At 45.0% G+C, this 17,529-nt stretch overlaps 1 protein-coding gene across 1 annotated transcript in view; it reads right to left on the bottom strand.

Annotated features, from left to right (window-relative positions):
• The window catches only part of LOC147624715 (soluble starch synthase 2-2, chloroplastic/amyloplastic-like), a 75,261-nt gene that overhangs the window by 18,321 nt on the left and 39,411 nt on the right, over positions 1 to 17,529 (bottom strand). Inside the window, exons 6-7 of the mRNA XM_086819747.1 lie at positions 3,556 to 3,600; positions 3,296 to 3,469 (exon numbers count right to left, since the gene is read on the bottom strand). Of these exons, the coding sequence (XP_086675873.1) occupies positions 3,296 to 3,469; positions 3,556 to 3,600 (219 nt within the window). The remainder of the gene's footprint in view (positions 1 to 3,295; positions 3,470 to 3,555; positions 3,601 to 17,529) is intronic.

Below are 17,529 nucleotides of genomic sequence, written 5' to 3'. Positions count from 1 at the left end.
CACTATATTCAATAAGGAATCGTACGTGACTTGGCAACCCATTTTTATTCTTTCTGGTAGAATGACGCGTGGTTCGATGTGCCACGGTCATTCTACCAGAAAGAATAAAAATGGGTTGCCAAGTCACGTACGATTCCTTATTGAATATAGTGTGTGATTCTACATAGAATCACACACTATATTCAAGACTTCCAAAAACGCATTATTCCACATCGAACCACGCGTCATTCGATCGTTTTTTTAAATTATTATTATTTTTGGTTAATTTTGGATTTTCTAAAATTTTATGCCTGTTTCCAAGGGTTTAAACACTCTTCCCGATCCACTGCTCGAAAAAAATGTTTTTTCAACCCTTAAAATTGAAGGCAATGCGTAGGTTTAACTGGAATTTAGACTTGAAAATCACTAGAAATCGTATAAATGCCGAGGTTTATAATTAAATTGTGCAAATTTCAACCCTTAAAATTAAAGGCAACATCGAATTTCAACCGGGATTTCTAAATTTCAATTGGGAAAATTAGACTACGAACAGGGTTATGTGAGCACTGGTGTTCTTCGGGAATGTTGCGTTGTTCGAAGTTCGAAGTTCGAATAGCACACTGTTTGACTGAGGAATGGTGCACACTGTTTGACTGAGGAATGGTGCACAATTCGAGTTTGACAAGTTGGTGTGAAAACCATTTCACGCATACATGCAACTGCTTTTTGGCAATTTTTCTTGGGGGTGATGTATCAGAAGCTTTAATGCCCTTAATTTTCCTTTAAGACAAATATTCCCTCCAAGATTGAAAAAGGATAAGAAATTAGGTGTATGCCAAGAATGGCGTGCTCAATCACCAGGAATGATTTGTCATTCCTGGATGAGTCAACCCATGATTCCTCTTAGGGCAACACGTAGGGAAAAGTAATTCGATAGAGAGTGAGTTTAATCTCTTAATTTTTTACATGTTTTTTGATTTTTATGCAAATAAAAAAGTTAAAGTAAGCCCTATGCTATATAATGGGTTGTTCAATACATGCTAATTGCTAATGAACAAAGGTTAATGTTCTAATTAAGCCTTTTATGCAAGAAAGCTTGAGAGAACAAAATTGAACAAAAAGAGATAAAAATCAAAGAAAAAGAGGATTAGACACTTGTGGCTTGATTCTTGATTCTTCAAGGTTGCTCTTCACCTCCGATGCTCCAAATGAACCAAAATAAAAGCAAACAAACAAGTTAACCATAAATTACCGGTGGATTTGCACTCCAACCGTAAAATAGCTAGGGTTCCTCCCCGACGGCCACACCAAAGATGTTCACCAAAATGGGAACTCTTGTGCCTTGCACGAGGGAGAAGAAGTGAAGAAAGCAAGGATCATAGTTATCTCAACCTCAATGCCAATGTGAGTGCAAGAATGGGGGAGAGGAGGAGATCGAGAAGCAGGGGGAGAAGAGGGGAGCAAGCACTACTCACACAATCCACAAGCAAGCAAGCAAGCATGCATCAAAGAAAGAAGGCAAACAAGTGGTAATACATAAGGGAGTTCATTATGCCAACGGATGTTAACCACATTGGTTAACATTACTCTGGACATGTGGCATCATCTTTTGGGTCACATCTTTTTGTATCTGCGCTTAGTGCTCCATGTAATAGATTTTGGGATATCTCCGAGCTTATGACTTGTGTAATGCTAGATGATCATTGGAATACCGAGCTTATGACTTGTGTAACGCTGGTAGTATATACAAAGCCTAGGAAATTAGCTTATTCTAGCTCTTTGGGCTTGTGTAGAAGTCATTTTGACTAATGAGAAAAGACATAATCCCTTTATCACAATTGAATCTAGCTTTGTGCTCTTGTGGTGATGCTTGCATGTATCTCTCCACGCTCAGACCCGTTAGCAGAGATGACCAGCTTCCAAGTCTTAGGGTTTGCTTTTCCCATTTGCAAGGAATATCTGGCTCATCAATCCTTCCCACCATGGCTTCGCAGACTTGATCAAACTTGCATGACCCTCTGCCCTAGCCCTCTATTTCTAGTATATTATGGGCTAGTTGGCTGGCCTTTAGGGTTGGTTGTATGCAACCCAAACTTATTAATAATGATGTCCAAATATAACAGTGTCCACACGTTGGGCACTTGGACCAAATACAATAAAATGGTTGAAAATCCCAAGACTCGGCCACAAACATGCCCCGTAAAGTGTCTTAATGGTAAGGACATGTCCACGTCACACTGCTTGAAGGTGTACACGTGCCATCCTGTACATCATATCTTACAGCCAATGGGTTACAATGATGGTGCCTGGAGGGCACGACAAGATGGTGCAGGACACTCACGACACAACTAGCCACTTTGGCTGTCCACCAGCCACTCGTCCATAAACAAGGGCTCACAAAATGCTTGGTATCCGGCCTTAGGTCTGCACTTGTCCTGTACACTCATGTCCATGTGGCATCCAAGTGTGGGATGCACCTGATAGAATCCACAATCTTGCCTCCACACCACAATCTATTCAGCTTTTGGAATAAAAGAATACCAGAACACGAGGACCGGCCCATACTTCGGTCCCCATGGCAATGTCTGTGCGCACGAAGCACACAAACACACACTCCATTCTATTTTTTCATATCATCTGTGCATGGTCATGTTGTTGAGATCTTATAGGCAAATCCTATTAAGTGAAGATATTAATAACTAATTCAATTACTATGACTCATGGGCAAACCCGCTTGTGGCTTTGAATGTAGCAACACACCCTGTTGGTGGTGACAGATTTCAACCCTGACTCCCTTGCATAAACTTTTCCTTGGAGAGTTACTTGAAATCAAACGCCCTTTCCACCAAGAGTTGGCAGCCAAGGGGGGATTCCTCCTAGCAGTTCTCAGAAGCCTTCAAGGGAGTCCTCTCCAATGCCTTTTCAATGAGATTATGCTGGCAGAACCAAGGCCCAAGAGGCTCTCACGGCACTTGATTTCATTTGATCCCCAAGGAAGGAGAGGTTTAACGAAGAAACATTGGCGTCCCACCACCACTACAAGTGCAGCAAATGTAAAATTTTAGTCAACACAAACCATCCATAACATTTTGTCTGTGATCATAACCATCTTAGGCCACATGTTCACCATTTGAAAGGCACACTTCCTTTTCACTTGCATCCTCTAAGGTAATCAATGACAGTAGAGACCCTCTCATTTAGTTAATTAATCCACAATACGGCATCGTCCACACAATTGGCGCCTTGCAGTCCAATGATTTTTTAACTCATTAAAGGATCATTGAGGCGTTGATAGATAGATAACTACAGAAATTACCTGATGAGCCATGTTGTGGATTACAAGGACAGAACGAGTGAACGCCATCAGCCCATTGTCACGATAAAATGCCTGTAAGTATACTGGAACCAATGCAGAGTGCCAATCATTTGCAATGAAAACAAGGTTTCCATCTCCATAGCAAACTCCGCCACAAGGTACATGCCAAGGAACCTGCACACACAGCCAAGGGCATGATGAGTCTAGTGAAAGTCTTGAAAAATACCTCAACTGGATACAGGAATGAAACGAACACTCACCTCAACTGCTGCTTTGCAAAAAAGAACCATGCGCTTTAAGACGTCCTACATCATCAATCTTTGCCCATCAGTACAAAAAATAAAAAAGTATCTTAAAACACCTACTGTAATTTCCTTCCCGACACCACAAAAACTTCACAACTAGAGCATTTTCAATACTTCTACATCAATCAAAGCCCGTTTATGTTTCTAGACTTCCATTTAAATACACCTTTGCATAATGCTATGTTAGCAAGAGAAAAAGAAAGACACATTTCCCAACTAAACTTGATTTGAAAAAAAAAAACATAATGATCTAGAGGTAGCTACTGATACCTCTTTTTATTCTAGCAACTTTGACCCCAGTCATAAGGAATACCCATCTCTTTTCCTTCCTTAAAAAGAAGGTTTCCAATATCATGGATCTTTCTTTACACCCTTGAGAATGTCTGCCTATGGAGATACATGTTGGAGATAAGTGCACACTAGGTGTACTTCTCCTAGTCTAGTCTAGTCTAGTGCCATGTGGCACCTCTATAATTGTCCCATAAGTCAGTGAGTCTACTCTATCTTGTACTTCTCACCTATATATTGTGGGTGTCACATCAATGAATGAATCAATCTTGTGTCTTGTCTACACTCATCTCAAGGTATGTCTATGCTTTGTGTCTCTTTCTAGTCTTGCTCTCATTTCAGTTTCAGTTTCAGCTTTGTCTCTCCCCCATTTTTCATAACATGGTATCAGAGCAGGTCTCCACCTAGCTTCCCTTTCAGCCCTAGCTCATCTTCCATCCCTTCTGCGTAGCTCTCAAGCAGCGTGCCAGGCAGCCCGTCATATCAGTCAGCAACGCCATTCTCTGCGCCATCTTCTCCTGCATCTGCCCCGCCATTTTCTGCTGGATCTGCCCGCTTCTCCCCTCAGCCTACCTCTCCAGCTGCTGCCCGTGCTGCCCCTATCCTCAGTCTGCTGCAGCCATAGCTGCGTTTTTTTCTGCCCGCCATACCAACCTGCCCCGTTTGCCTCTGCTCGGCCTGTTGATTCTGCTCCAGCTTGCAACTCCAGATCTAGATCTGCGCCAACAACTGCCCGTCTTCTCCTTCTTGCTGCTGCGGGGGTTCATCATGGTGCTGCCGCCTCTCTACTTGAGCTTACCGGCCTGTTCATGGAGCCACGATGTCCAGCAAGCTCGCCTAAAGCTGCCGTTTCATCTGCCGCTACGAAGCCCCCATCATCTTCTCCTCTGGCCTCCACTCCAACTTCCATGTCTCCATCTTCTACTCCAGCAACCTCTACAGCAGCAGCTCAAGGCACTCTCCATCTAAGAAGTATTTTCAGTCTACTCTCTATTTCTTGAAAAATCAAAAATCTCAGTTCTGAATTTCATTTACTTCTCTATCTTGTACGGGATTAGACACTGCCAAATATGGTAAGACCTTCCCATCTCTCTCATATTTGTCTATGCTTTCATGCTATCTACCACCATTGATCACCAATGATGTAGATCATGGGGTAATGTCATGTCTACATGGACTTATCTTTGTCCCTATCCATGAGGCACCCCTGCATTACCCACTCTAGCAGGAGGATTACCCTTGAGGAGGGATTATCTATCAAGGTCCATATCTCTGTCTATCTACAATCAGTCAGTCTCTCTGTCTATGTGTCTATCTTGTGTGATCTTACAGTCATATGTCTTTGACACTCTGTCTATCAGTCTATATGCCTCTCTTTTGTGGATTAGCTACCCACATTCTCTTGGCATTTTGTCTATGTCCCCATTTATCTTCTATCTGACAGTCTCTCTCTCAATGGGACCACTCTACTGGCTGATTGCCTCACTCTCTGTCTGTCTATTTGTCTATCAATCTGACTATGTCTTGTTTTAGATCCATCTTGTCCCTACCCTTGTGGACCCATATGAGGATATCACTTGAGGAGGGGTGTCTCAGGATCTTTGTCTGTCATGTCTTCTGTCTTGTCTCTCAGTCTATCGGTCTTTATGTCTGTCTTCTAGTCTTGTCTTTCTGTCTTCCTCCTAGTGTCCACTTAAGGAGGGTGTTGGAGATAAGGTGTACTTCTCCTAGTCTAGTCTAGTCTAGTGCCATGTGGCACCTCTATAATTGTCCCATAAGTCAGTGAGTCTACTCTATCTTGTACTTCTCACCTATATATTGTGGGTGTCACATCAATGAATGAATCAATCTTGTGTCTTGTCTAAACTCATCTCAAGGTATGTCTATGCTTTGTGTCTCTTTCTAGTCTTGCTCTCATTTCAGTTTCAGTTTCAGCTTTGTCTCTCCCCCATTTTTCATAACAATACAATGTCAAGAAACCTGTCTACGTGCCAGCATCTCTATAAGACTGGGAAGTTCAATGCACTGCTGAAGCTCTTGGGAGTTTTACATATTTGCAATCCCACAACATCCTTGACCTTTGCAGGCTCTAAGAAAAACTTGTCCAAGCTATTGATGTCTGGCTTTGGTGGGTAGTTAAAAATAGGGAACTAAAATCCAGAGAAACCAGCTTCACATCACTCTCATAATGCTAGGAGCATCCAGCTAGCAAACAATCTTTAGTTTCATGCATGGACCAGCACATAAAAATTAAACTCCACTTCATCCAGGAGAGATACTAACTAGCCAGATCACCTCATGTAGTGATAAAAAGTAAACATCAGATCTTCACAAAGCCATTCACACATGAAACTGAAAGTGCAAATATGCACTTAGTCGAAGGAAACGACGCAATTATTAAGGAAGGGTGTTGAGAACCACATTGACCACTTGTTCCACATAAAAAGCTTATAGTTCTCCAAGTGGTTAATATTTGGCTGAGCCGAATGTGCCATTGTAATCCACCCGTCCAAAGCTTTACAATGACATAAATTAATGTTGGGTATTCGGAGTTTGTTGGTGTGAACACCCTCTTTGGGCCCAGTGGGTCTATGAGACCAAAAGTGATACAGTAGTGTCAATGTAATCTCATCATGGTACAAGAGAAGACAAAGACTAGAGCTATGAGCTCGGAATTTCAAATCCGAGCCATATGATACAAAGTGGGACCATCATCATCATACAACCTGGAGCTAACCCCCCGGTAGGAGGAGGGGGCCATCAAGGATATTGAGCATGCCGTTAGCTTGTAGAAGGCTCTGCAAATCCACTAGATGTGGCCAGAAGAGGTTCTACACTGGCAAACATCATGCATAGGAAGTCCCTGCAACTTCCACATTTTTATGTTTTAGCTACGTGCGTTTGAGTCAATAATGGTCCACTGCCCTGGTCGTGCCCCAAAATGTATATTTTTCCCTTCATTTTGTATGTTCCAAACTCTGAGATTTCATAAATCCTAGCCAGGAGTAAGGGGGGGTGACAAAGATTTGTTGCTATACTCTGCCTAGGTTTACTCAAGATTCTGTTACCGCAACACAAGGGGTGTTGAATGGTGAATCAGCCTCTTTTTTGCGAAGGGTCTCACCACTCATTCACTCCGAAGGGGGGTTTGTTGGGAAATCGGAGTTAAGTGTGGGAGCACCCTCTTAGCCTAGGAATCTTCCCTTGAGGTAAGCAATGATTGTTACACATCATCCCCTTCTTGCTGGCTTCTTGTTTGGTGTCCTATTTAAGCCTCTAGGGCTGACCATGTTAGTCAGAGGGGCTGGTCACCCTCACATATATTTTCCCACATTATTCCCCATATTATGGAGTCTTGGGTATTTTCCCAATCGTGGAGGTTTTTTATCACTAGTTGGCTGCCTACTCATGGGCATATATATAGCTGGCTTGCCTCCCTCATTTCTCACTGCTTGCTTAGCATTGTTTGCTGCAGTCCCTCACATACGAGGTTTTCTCCCCTCTTGCTCGGGACATGTATTCCTTTTGGTGATCATATTAAGAGCAGGTTCTCACCTGTGTTTCCTCTCTCTCTCTCTCTCTCTCTCTCTCTCTCTCTCTCTCTCTCTCGTGTTTCCGCTTTCCCTTCTTCCGCTGCACATTCTATCAGTGATGTCACACCTAATAAGGTCAAAGAAGAGGTTGTACTTTCAGCCCATAAAAGGGGCACCAATGTACTCACAAATCAATTAAGCAAATTTGTACTTTATGGCCAATCTTAGTCGTTTATACTCTCTCTCTCTCTCTCTCTCTCTCTCTCTCTCTCTCTTTGGTACTCCGGTACTCTGATTACTGCACCAGAGGCATGGCATGCTTGTGCTAGAGAGCTATATGATGCACCAGGACAGCCCTCCACCCCCCCTTCATTGGGAGCTAGACCGGCTAGCAACACCTTTTTTACTATGCGGATGGTGCTAGATGAGATAGACAGGTTACAGAATGGAAAGGCACAAGCTCATGATGGGCTAGTTGGAGAGAACTTCTCATATGTGCGCGACACTTTGGCTCCGGTCATCGTACATGTGTTTAATCGTGCCATTTGTGAGGGTTTCCCGGCAAGCTGGACAGAGCATATCATTGTACCACTCTTTAAGAGTGGGGACCCCATGACCAGGCAACTACAGGATGATCATGATTGGTCATTACTTGGTGGCTCTATATTGGAGTCGGAGCTGAGCCGTTGGGCAGAGAGGCATGGTCATCGAGCACAGGGACAGGCCGGCTCTAGGAGAGGATTTACTACCTTGGATCACATATTGACACTTCGGGCACTTATTGAAGAGGGCAAGGCACAGAAGAGAAGGATATACTGCTGGTTTGTGGACTTCCGCAAAGCCTTCGATACCGTACCACGTGCCAGGCTTATGCACAGATTGCATGACATTGAGGTACTTGAGGATATGCAGTGGGGGATATATGCTTTGTATGAGTTTGTGACAGGTAGGTTCGAGCTCCAAGCCGACTATCCGATATGGTGACCAGCACAATAGGGGTGAAGCAGTGATGCCCGCTATCGCCCACCCTCTTTGGACTGTACATTGATGTGGTCTTCGATTATGTGGACAGACTGGGAGGCCCAGGGGCATGCCTGGCAAGGGTGTTGATACCCATCTTGTTATATGTTGATGATATTGTTCTAATCTCACACTCTCCGAAGGGATTCAAAGACATTTTGATGCATTACAGGCATTCTGTGCGGATAGAGATCTGACAGTGAACCTTGGGAAAACCAAGGTTATATGGTGTTTAACACCACACAAGCATGGGTGATGAGATTAGAGCCTCAGTTCACTTTCCGAGGGGAGCTGGTTGAGTACGTCAGGTCATATGTCTACTTGAAAGTTACTTTCACAGGACCGTGTTTCTCCCTAAAGGAGGCACCAATAGCTAGATTAGCTCGAGGGCATGCAGCCTTGGGGGCACTTGAGAGGCAGCGTGCATCAAATTGTGGCTATTTGATACACTTGTCACACGGACCCTCCTGTACGGAGCTAGCATACATCACAGATCTCAGAGAGGGACGGATGAGGGATGGAGGCAAATGTAGAGACCACTGATTATGATGATTGCCTGCATGATTCGGAGCAAATCATCGGTACCACATGAGATTGTTCGGGCTGAGTTGGGTGCCCCACCAATAGTGACCGAGGCCCTATTCCAGGCAGTTAACTTTTTACAGCGGCTATGGGAGCTCCCTCAGCAGAGGTACTCCCGATTGGCATTGACCTCATCCATACAGTTGGCAGAGGATGGAGATACTCATTGCTGGTATGCTCAGATGAGATCATGGTTTGACCTACATGGTTTGCGGATAGAGGCACTACCACTCTTTCAGTACAGCCTAGATTGTCCATTTTTGGCTCACCCGCTCAGAGCAGAACCGCATGATCAGGATGGATATCATCAGAGTGGACACAGAGCAGTCATCTTATGTCGTGCTCGTTGGCCATGCCCACTAGGATCCCGACCACGGCATTCTCACCATCGCCAGATCAGAGCCATTATTCCTCGGCATCGGAGGCACCTACCTCGCTTCTATGACCTCTCCATTCTAGACAGCCCCATGGCGGAGATATTTGATCTAAGGAGAGGGCAACACTTCAACTGATCAGCATACATGGATCTACTTGATATACATTTTCCAGTATTTTCTACTCAGTATCATCTAGGAGTCTTACTTACAGTTCTTATAACTGTAAGACAATCAGTTTATTGTACTTTTTAGTTTCATTTAGTTGTTCTCTTTGATGAGACACCAACTTCAGATGTACTCTCAGTTTTGGTCTCATAGGCCGTTATGGCCTCTTAGAGACGTTAATATATCATTTCATTTCACTTTCCCGCCAAGCTGGAAAGTGGGTAGTCTACCTTGATGGAAGGGCAATAATCGAGGACTTCCGTAAGCCTAAACCCAATTGACTAGCATTCTAATGTGCCATCCTAGGGTTTTCATTAATCTTTTGCTTGTGCCTAAGTGTACCCCGAAGTGGATTGTAACGACTGTGAGGTACCGGCTTTTGGTCCCATATGCCTTCAAGGCAATCCGTGGACGTTAATATGACTCTCTCTCTCTCTCTCTCTCTCTCTCTCTCTCTCTCTCTCTCTCTCTCTCTCTCTCTCTCTCCGTCAGTATCATAGTCATGATGGCTGTAGTGCAGAAGCCTCCATAGCTGCTGATCCAACAAGATCAGCAAGCAAAGGGCAGCCATCCAAAGATTAATGCATCATCAAGGAAGCCACTAGAGCAAAAATGCAGCCCACCTTTGATGCAGCAAAACACACCTAAAAGGGATGCTAAAATCAGGTACAATCAGAGCAGCTCTCTGAGTAGCCTATCACAGCCAAAGGAGCTCCAAATCAGCCCAAAAGCAGGTCCATAACAGTCCAAGAAGGTCCAAGCATTGTGCAGTCCAGTGGACAGCAATGCAGTCATCTCTCATCATTCTTGGACATCCAAGGTTGATACCACTGCCTGCGGTAGCCCTTAGCCATTAACGCAAGCTACACGGAGCTCTATGTGGAGTTGACAACGGCTATAAAGCAAAATACAGGTCTAACCAACCTGCAGAAGCATAAATGCACATCGTCCAGCAGATACTACATCAAAGGGCCAACATTCAGCCCATGACTCCCTCTCTCTGCACATCATCTTCCCCCACATCCCCCCCCCCCAATGTGGTGATGACAAAATACAAAATTAGGGAAGGAGAGGGAGGGCTGGAAAAAAAAACGCAGCAAGGTATTGCTGTAGGAGAAACGTACCAAAGAAGTGCTCTCTAGGAAGCAAAAAAACAACCCCGAATCGGTGTAGAAAAACGCTGATTTGTGCTCGAAGTAAATCTCCAAAACGCAGCCACCAAGGAGCAGAGGAGAAAAAAACTCAGGCTGAAAACTCTTCTTGCTGATGACAAAATACAAAATTAGGGGAGGAGAGGCAGGAAGGGAGGGCTGGAAAAAAAAATGCAGTACCTTGCTGTAGGAGAAATGCAGCAAATAAGTGCTATTCAGGAAGCAAGCCTCGAATTATTGCAGAAAAATGCTGATTTTCCCTTGAAGTACATCTCCAAAATCCAGCCAACGAGGGAGCATAGGAGAAAAAAACACAGGTTGAAAACTCTTCTTGCTGATGACAGAATAGAAAATTAGGGGAGGAGAGGGACGGTGTGACTTGGTTGAACACAATGCTAATCAATACACTTAAATACACAAAGATTTGATGGACACTTGCTCAAATACAAGAAGTAATTTGCTGAATTGACAAGAGACACACAATGAGCCGGAACGGCCGACCCCTCCCTCAAATAAAGTATATTGATCTTGGGAGAATCAAGTACATAGTGTCATGGGCATTCTGACCAGATTTCCGAACCAATGCATATGAATACAGTATTGCAAACAAGTGGTTGTCGATGTAGACTTGCAACCCACACTACCCTCTCAAGTGCCCATGTTCCCTACCATCTGCTCTCTATTGTTCCACCAACACATGGTAGCAACAATCTGCAAGAGAGCACGTAGGACAAGAGAACACTACACAGGGTATGTAATCTTGTAATCCGGATCCTCCCTCCTGCTACTTGCTTCTATATTTAAGCATAAAAGCTTACCAATTGCAAGTAGAGTTGATGACAGCGGAATTCTTCGCAATGGAAGTCCTTGGAGTGATGAGATCTTCGATTTGTCGCATTTCTTCGCAACAAAAGTCTTCAAGAGGATGAAGGGAACCTTGGGAAAGCTTTCCCTATGGTTCAACTTGAGAAAGGAGGGCTGAAATTAGAGTTTTCAACAAAAAGACCAGAAATTACAGCAATAAAGAGAGCTGTTTTGCTGAATTTCAGTCATTGGGAGTGTGTAGGAGAGTGATTAGCATCCGGAAACACTCTTGGAAGCTTGTGAAACACCTTAGCAAGCTTGGAAATGGAGTTGGGAAGGAGAAAGTGCAGAAAATGCAGCCCAACAGTCCTCATGAAGGAGGCACCAATCCCTAGAGAGAGGAGGAGTGAGGTGGTGAGTTGTCCAGTGTAGGTGGCAAGCAGGTGCTTTGTGGAGCAAGCTAGAGTGGACACATGGTTGGTTACTCCCTTTGTACAAAGGGGATAAGGTCTGGGTGGTGGACACTGGGTTATGTCCACCTCGGGACATCAGTGTGTGTGAACACCGGAGTGGTCATAATTTATAAGTGAGTTTTGGTCGCCCAAAACTTAATGAAGTGTGTACACACTCACTTATAAATTAGTGCTAACTCCTAAGGCTAGGTTTATGACCAATACTTACCACTTGTCACATGCCACATAACCATGTTAGTAGATAGTTTCACACGCACGGTTCGCGGATGGGCGTCTCCTTACCCGGAGCTACACATTGGTCAAGCAAGCATGAAAAGAGCATGCAATTTCAATTGCAAGCAAGCACATAAAGATGCTATGCAATGCAGCATTGGTATGGACAATCCCCGTTCGTGAGACTATGCCAAAATAGACGTGCTCCAGGCAAGTACATGAGGTACCAGACCCAATGGAACACCAATCCACCAAGAATTTCCAGGGAGGCACAAGTCCCAACGGAAAGCCAAGTCCACAGTATCACATGAGTGGCATCAATCCCCGGTATATACAACTACCATGGACACCAGTCCAATGTACATACATGATGAGAAAGCACGGGTGGACCAATTGGGTGGCCAAATGGTGACATTCCCCCAGCTTCTAAACACAGTTGTCCGTAGATGACAAGCATCCAAATATGTCTGAAGCACATGCGAGCAATCTCTGAAGAACTCTTGATCTACCCATTTAGCATCAATGGGAAGATAGTTCTTAAACTTCACAAGGTAATGCCTGAAAACTTTGCTTGTAGCAAGCTTGCGTTCCTTGTGATACACAATCTGCTCTGGCGGCAAGATCTCAAGCTCATCCACTTCTGCTGGATCCTCAATGATCGTTTCACTGGGCTCCGGCCCTACATACTTGCGAAGGAGACTCACATGAAAAGCATTGTGTATGTGCCAATGACTAGGTAATGCCAATCTGAAAGCCACTTCATTGATCTTCTCGATCACTCGAAAAGGCCCATAGTACCTAGTTGCAAGCTTAGGTATGCACCCTCTTTGCCAGGTCTCTTTGCAAGTCTTGCTTTCTCAAATTTCAGTAATACCCAATCATTCTCTTTAACATCCAATTGTCTTCTATGCTTGTCGGCAGCCTTTTTATGCTTGTCTTGTGACCTTGCAATGGCTGTTCGCATCTGAGTAAAAGCAATATCCAAGTCTCTTACATACTCATCCGCTGCAAATATCTCATCCTTTGTGCGAAGGATGGGTGGCAAAACCACCTTACCATAAACAATCTCAAACGGGGCCTTTCCCGTAGATACATGTACCGTGTTGTTGTATGCAAATTTCACAAGCGGTAAGTACTTCTCCCAAGAAGACTTCTGATCCGCCACATAACATTTCAAGAGATCCAACACGGCTAAATTTGCAGCCTCACTTTGCCCATCCGTTTGAGGGTGATAAGCTAATGAGAAGTCCAATTTGGTGCCCATGTTATCAAATAAGGCCCGCCAAAAGAGGCTTGTAGTCTTGGGATCTCTATCCCCCACAATGGACTTCGGTATTCCATGATGCTTGAATACTTGTGCAAGATATATTTTGACCATATGCTCAGCTTTTATGGTCTTTTTGACCAGCAAGAAGTGAGCTTGCTTGCTAAACATGTCCACAATTGTCCAAATTGCATCATTACTCTGTTGGGTCCGTGGCAAGTCCATAATGAAATCCATTGTAATACTTTCCCATGGCTGCGTGGGAATAGGCAATGGCTGAAGCAAACCTGGTGCCTTTTGCCTACCAAATTTCACCTTTTGACAGGTGATACATGCACGTACATGTGTCTCTATGTCCTTCCGCATACTTGGCCAAAAGAAATACCGCTCAATCATGTGCGTAGTAGGCATTATGCCTCTATGACTTCTTGGGGCTGATTTCACTGTAAAGACAGATCACCAGAGTTTGAGGTATTTTCTTACCCAAACTAAGTTGTCAGTGAAGCATATGAGGATGGCCAATTTTCTCTCTATGTTTCATTTTCAGATCTTGCACACCCCAGGAAGAATGAAGTGGCAGATGCATTGTCACGAAAGCCGTATGTAGCAGCTATCTCGGTTGTCTCTCATGGGGACTTGTCTGCCATGCGTGATTTGTATCATACGGATGCTAATTTTGCCACTATTTGGGCTAATTTGATGGCTGGTCATGCACATGTCTCATATGTGATCAAAGAGGGTTAGCTCATGAAAGATAATTGCCTATGTGTGGTATCTGACTTAAGGCAAAAGGTTTTGGATGAGTGCCATGCTCCTCCATATGCATTTAGTAAGTGCATGAATTACAGCCAAGAGCTCTTTCTCATAAATGCCAAGAGATAGCTCTCCATCATGCAATCTACAGCTCTCATAAGAAGGCATGTCCCTCTTGATTTAGGACAGCTCCTATGCAATTTCTAGATGCATCACATTCCACACTAAAAGACTTTTGCAAATTCGGAATGATCAACACTGGGACCATGAGTAGTTGCATCTTTCAATTTGAGGAATGCATCCCTCTCTACATTAGTCCATTTAAATGCGGCCTTCTTCTTTGTCAAATCATGCAAAGGAGAAGCAATCCATGCAAAGTGCTGAACAAACTTGCGGTAGTAAGAGCATAATCCAAGAAAACTACGAATCTCATGCACTAAACTCAATTCGGGCCAATTCCGAATTGCATCAATCTTTGCAGGATCCATCCGCACTCCATCTTTGGACACAATATGCCCAAGATAATGTATCTCTGACAAGAAGAACTCACTCTTCTGTGATATGCAGCGGAAGTCTTTGTATTGGAAGATCTTGTCACACAAATGCTCACACCGTCTTCTGTATCCTGAGTTTCGTGAGTTTAGCAATCCACTTTAATACTTCAAACTTTAAAGAGATGAGAGAGAGAGAGATATGAGAACTGTACACCAGATTGGGTCCCGAATTACCCACTGAAGGGGCCCCTATCCCGATAACGAGATAGTATTTGCTTTATTTCTTTAGAGAGAATGACTGTGGACTGTAGATAAGCCAAACGCAAGATCTCAGAGGATCGGAGCTTGGCTGAACTGTACACGGTTGTAGAAACATCTCGATGAACTGATCTCGAGCCTATGCACTCTTCCCAAGGGCATGAGGAAGGGCTGCACACCTGAGGCTGAGAAAAGGAGATGGTGGACTGTTCTAAGCTATGTTAGAATGCTGTAAATGCTTATGAATGACATGTTACCTTCACCAGATGACTGCTGCATGTATGGATGATGCACAGAAGGCTGGATACTAATGTAAACTGATGATTCAGGGCTAAGAACTGCTGTAGACAGAAACGCAGACCTGTAGGGATGCTGCTGGACAGAAACGCAGGCTGATCTGCTGCTGGACAGAAACGCACAAGTGTACTGCTGCTGGACAGAAACGCACAAGTGTACTGCTGCTGCTGGACAGAAAACGTAGGCTGGCTGCAGGCGCCTATGGGCTGTACAAATGGACTGAACCTGAACTGCTGAATCTATGGGACTGCTGCGTTGAATTGGGCTGAATAGATGCTGAATACAGGGACTGTACTGATGCTGAATGCAGGCTGTATGCTGATTTAGGGCTGACTTGATGCTAAAAGCAGGCGCCTAGGGCTGTAGGGGCTGCTGAACTGCAGGAGTTGGAGAAATAGAGCTGGAATGAGAAACTAAGCCCTATGCAAGCCTATTTAGCATTGGTAGGTCGAGGCTCCTGTGGCTGAGGTATAGGTGGCTGCGGTGGGGCGTGGTATAGGCCCTCTGCATATGTGTGCCGTGTCTGTGGGTCTGCAATGGGTGTCGGTGTCCAATGAGATAGGGCTATCTCTACTCATGAAGAAATGGAAGATCTCTAGCTCTTGTATCTCTGCGAAGGCCCGCCTTTTGCGGCGAGTAAGTCTCCTCATCTCTCTCCTCGACTCCTGCTCAGTCCCAGATCTCGCAGGCTCTCCAGAGTGGACACAATGTGGGAAGCTCTGTAATGCAGCCGTGTGTAGCAGTGATGTCAGCTGGGCTGTAATGGTATCCATAGGTGCCAGGGGATCCATGAGTAGGATTCCATCCTCTACTATGCCAGTGTATATGTCTGCCATGTCATGTGTGAAGTAGATGGTAGTGTGTGGCGTCGGTATGTGGGGGGCTGGTGATACTGGTGATCCGGCTAGTGAAAATGCCAAGTATGTATGATCTGCCCCAATAGGACGAGGTGGGATGGAGAATGAGGTGACAAGCTGTGATGCCTCCAAAGACCCCATAATGTAGTCTACCACCGTGCCTCCGGTCCGTGTATGACTCCCATGTGGGAAGCATGTCAGCCCTCCTGATCCCGGCCACTGTAGCATCCCGTTATAAATAATGAGACGATGCCTGGCTCCCAACTCTAGTAAGTGGTCCCCATAATGTCCTCCGTCGTGTCCAATGTCCTCTGATGCCCGACTAGCCCCTATCTCCTCTCGATCCACAGGGTGAAGGATCTCCGTGTATGACCCCCATGTGGGAAGCATGTCAGCCCTTCTAATCCCGGCCACTGTAGCATGCCGTTATAAATAACGAGACGATGCCTGGCTCCCAACGCTAGTAAGTGGTCTCCATAATGTCCTCTGTCTGGTCCAGTGTCCTCTGATGCGCGACTAGCCCCTATCTCCTCTGGATCCACAAGGTGTAGGATCTCCATGTCATCGTAGTCATACACCTCACACTGTCTGCTCTGTGCGTGGGCATTGAAGTCACCCGTAAGAAATACTTCCCCTAGTGTAGAATAATGCATAATCTCCTCTAATAGACAAGTGTATGGCGAGGCTCTTGTCTCCTCCTCCTGTGGCATGTCTCTGTAATGACATAGGAGGATCCTGATGGAGGAAAGTAACAAAGGGTGTCCTGTGAGAGCTGTAAGCTGATCCACATGTATCTGGCCTCTGGATCCTGTGCTACCACTCTCAGTCTCCCCTGTAGCTCCCGTCTGAATAGAACTGCTACTCCCCCCGACCCTCTCAAGGTACCCTGGCGTGTGGTCCTCCTGTATGCTGACTCCCCTTGGTATCCCTCTACTCCAGGTAGCCCTCTCTCTGGGCTCTGATGTGTCTCTGTCAAAAGTATGATGTCTCTCCCCCACCATAACATGCTCCAGTCGTCCAGGCTACACCCATAGTGAACCATTACTGTTCCATACTGCCATGTGTATCTCTGTCAATGGCCTCGTCTGTGTCCCATAGGTCCCAAACTGCTAATCCGTGGGCCGGCCATCAATGATGACCCGACCATCTCGATAGAAGGCCTTCTTGCCTTCTCTCCTTGCATGTAAGACTCGTGGCATGCAAGCTCTCCAAGAGGTCTACAGCAGCATCTACATGCACTCCATGATTTCTGCACACAGAGGGGCCTTACTGTGAACCTTGGGAAAACCAAGGTTATGGTCTTTCATACATCGAGACAGGGTAGGAGTCAGCTGACATTCACTCTCGCAGGACGCCAGAAGGAGGTGGCGACATCATACGTGTACCTAGGGGTTACCTTC

This window comes from Cibotium barometz, chromosome 25, assembly GCF_041138505.1.
Source record: "Cibotium barometz isolate CiBa-2024 chromosome 25, ASM4113850v1, whole genome shotgun sequence".
Taxonomy (NCBI): Eukaryota; Viridiplantae; Streptophyta; class Polypodiopsida; order Cyatheales; family Cibotiaceae; genus Cibotium; species Cibotium barometz.
This window is presented reverse-complemented; position numbering and strand designations above follow the sequence as displayed.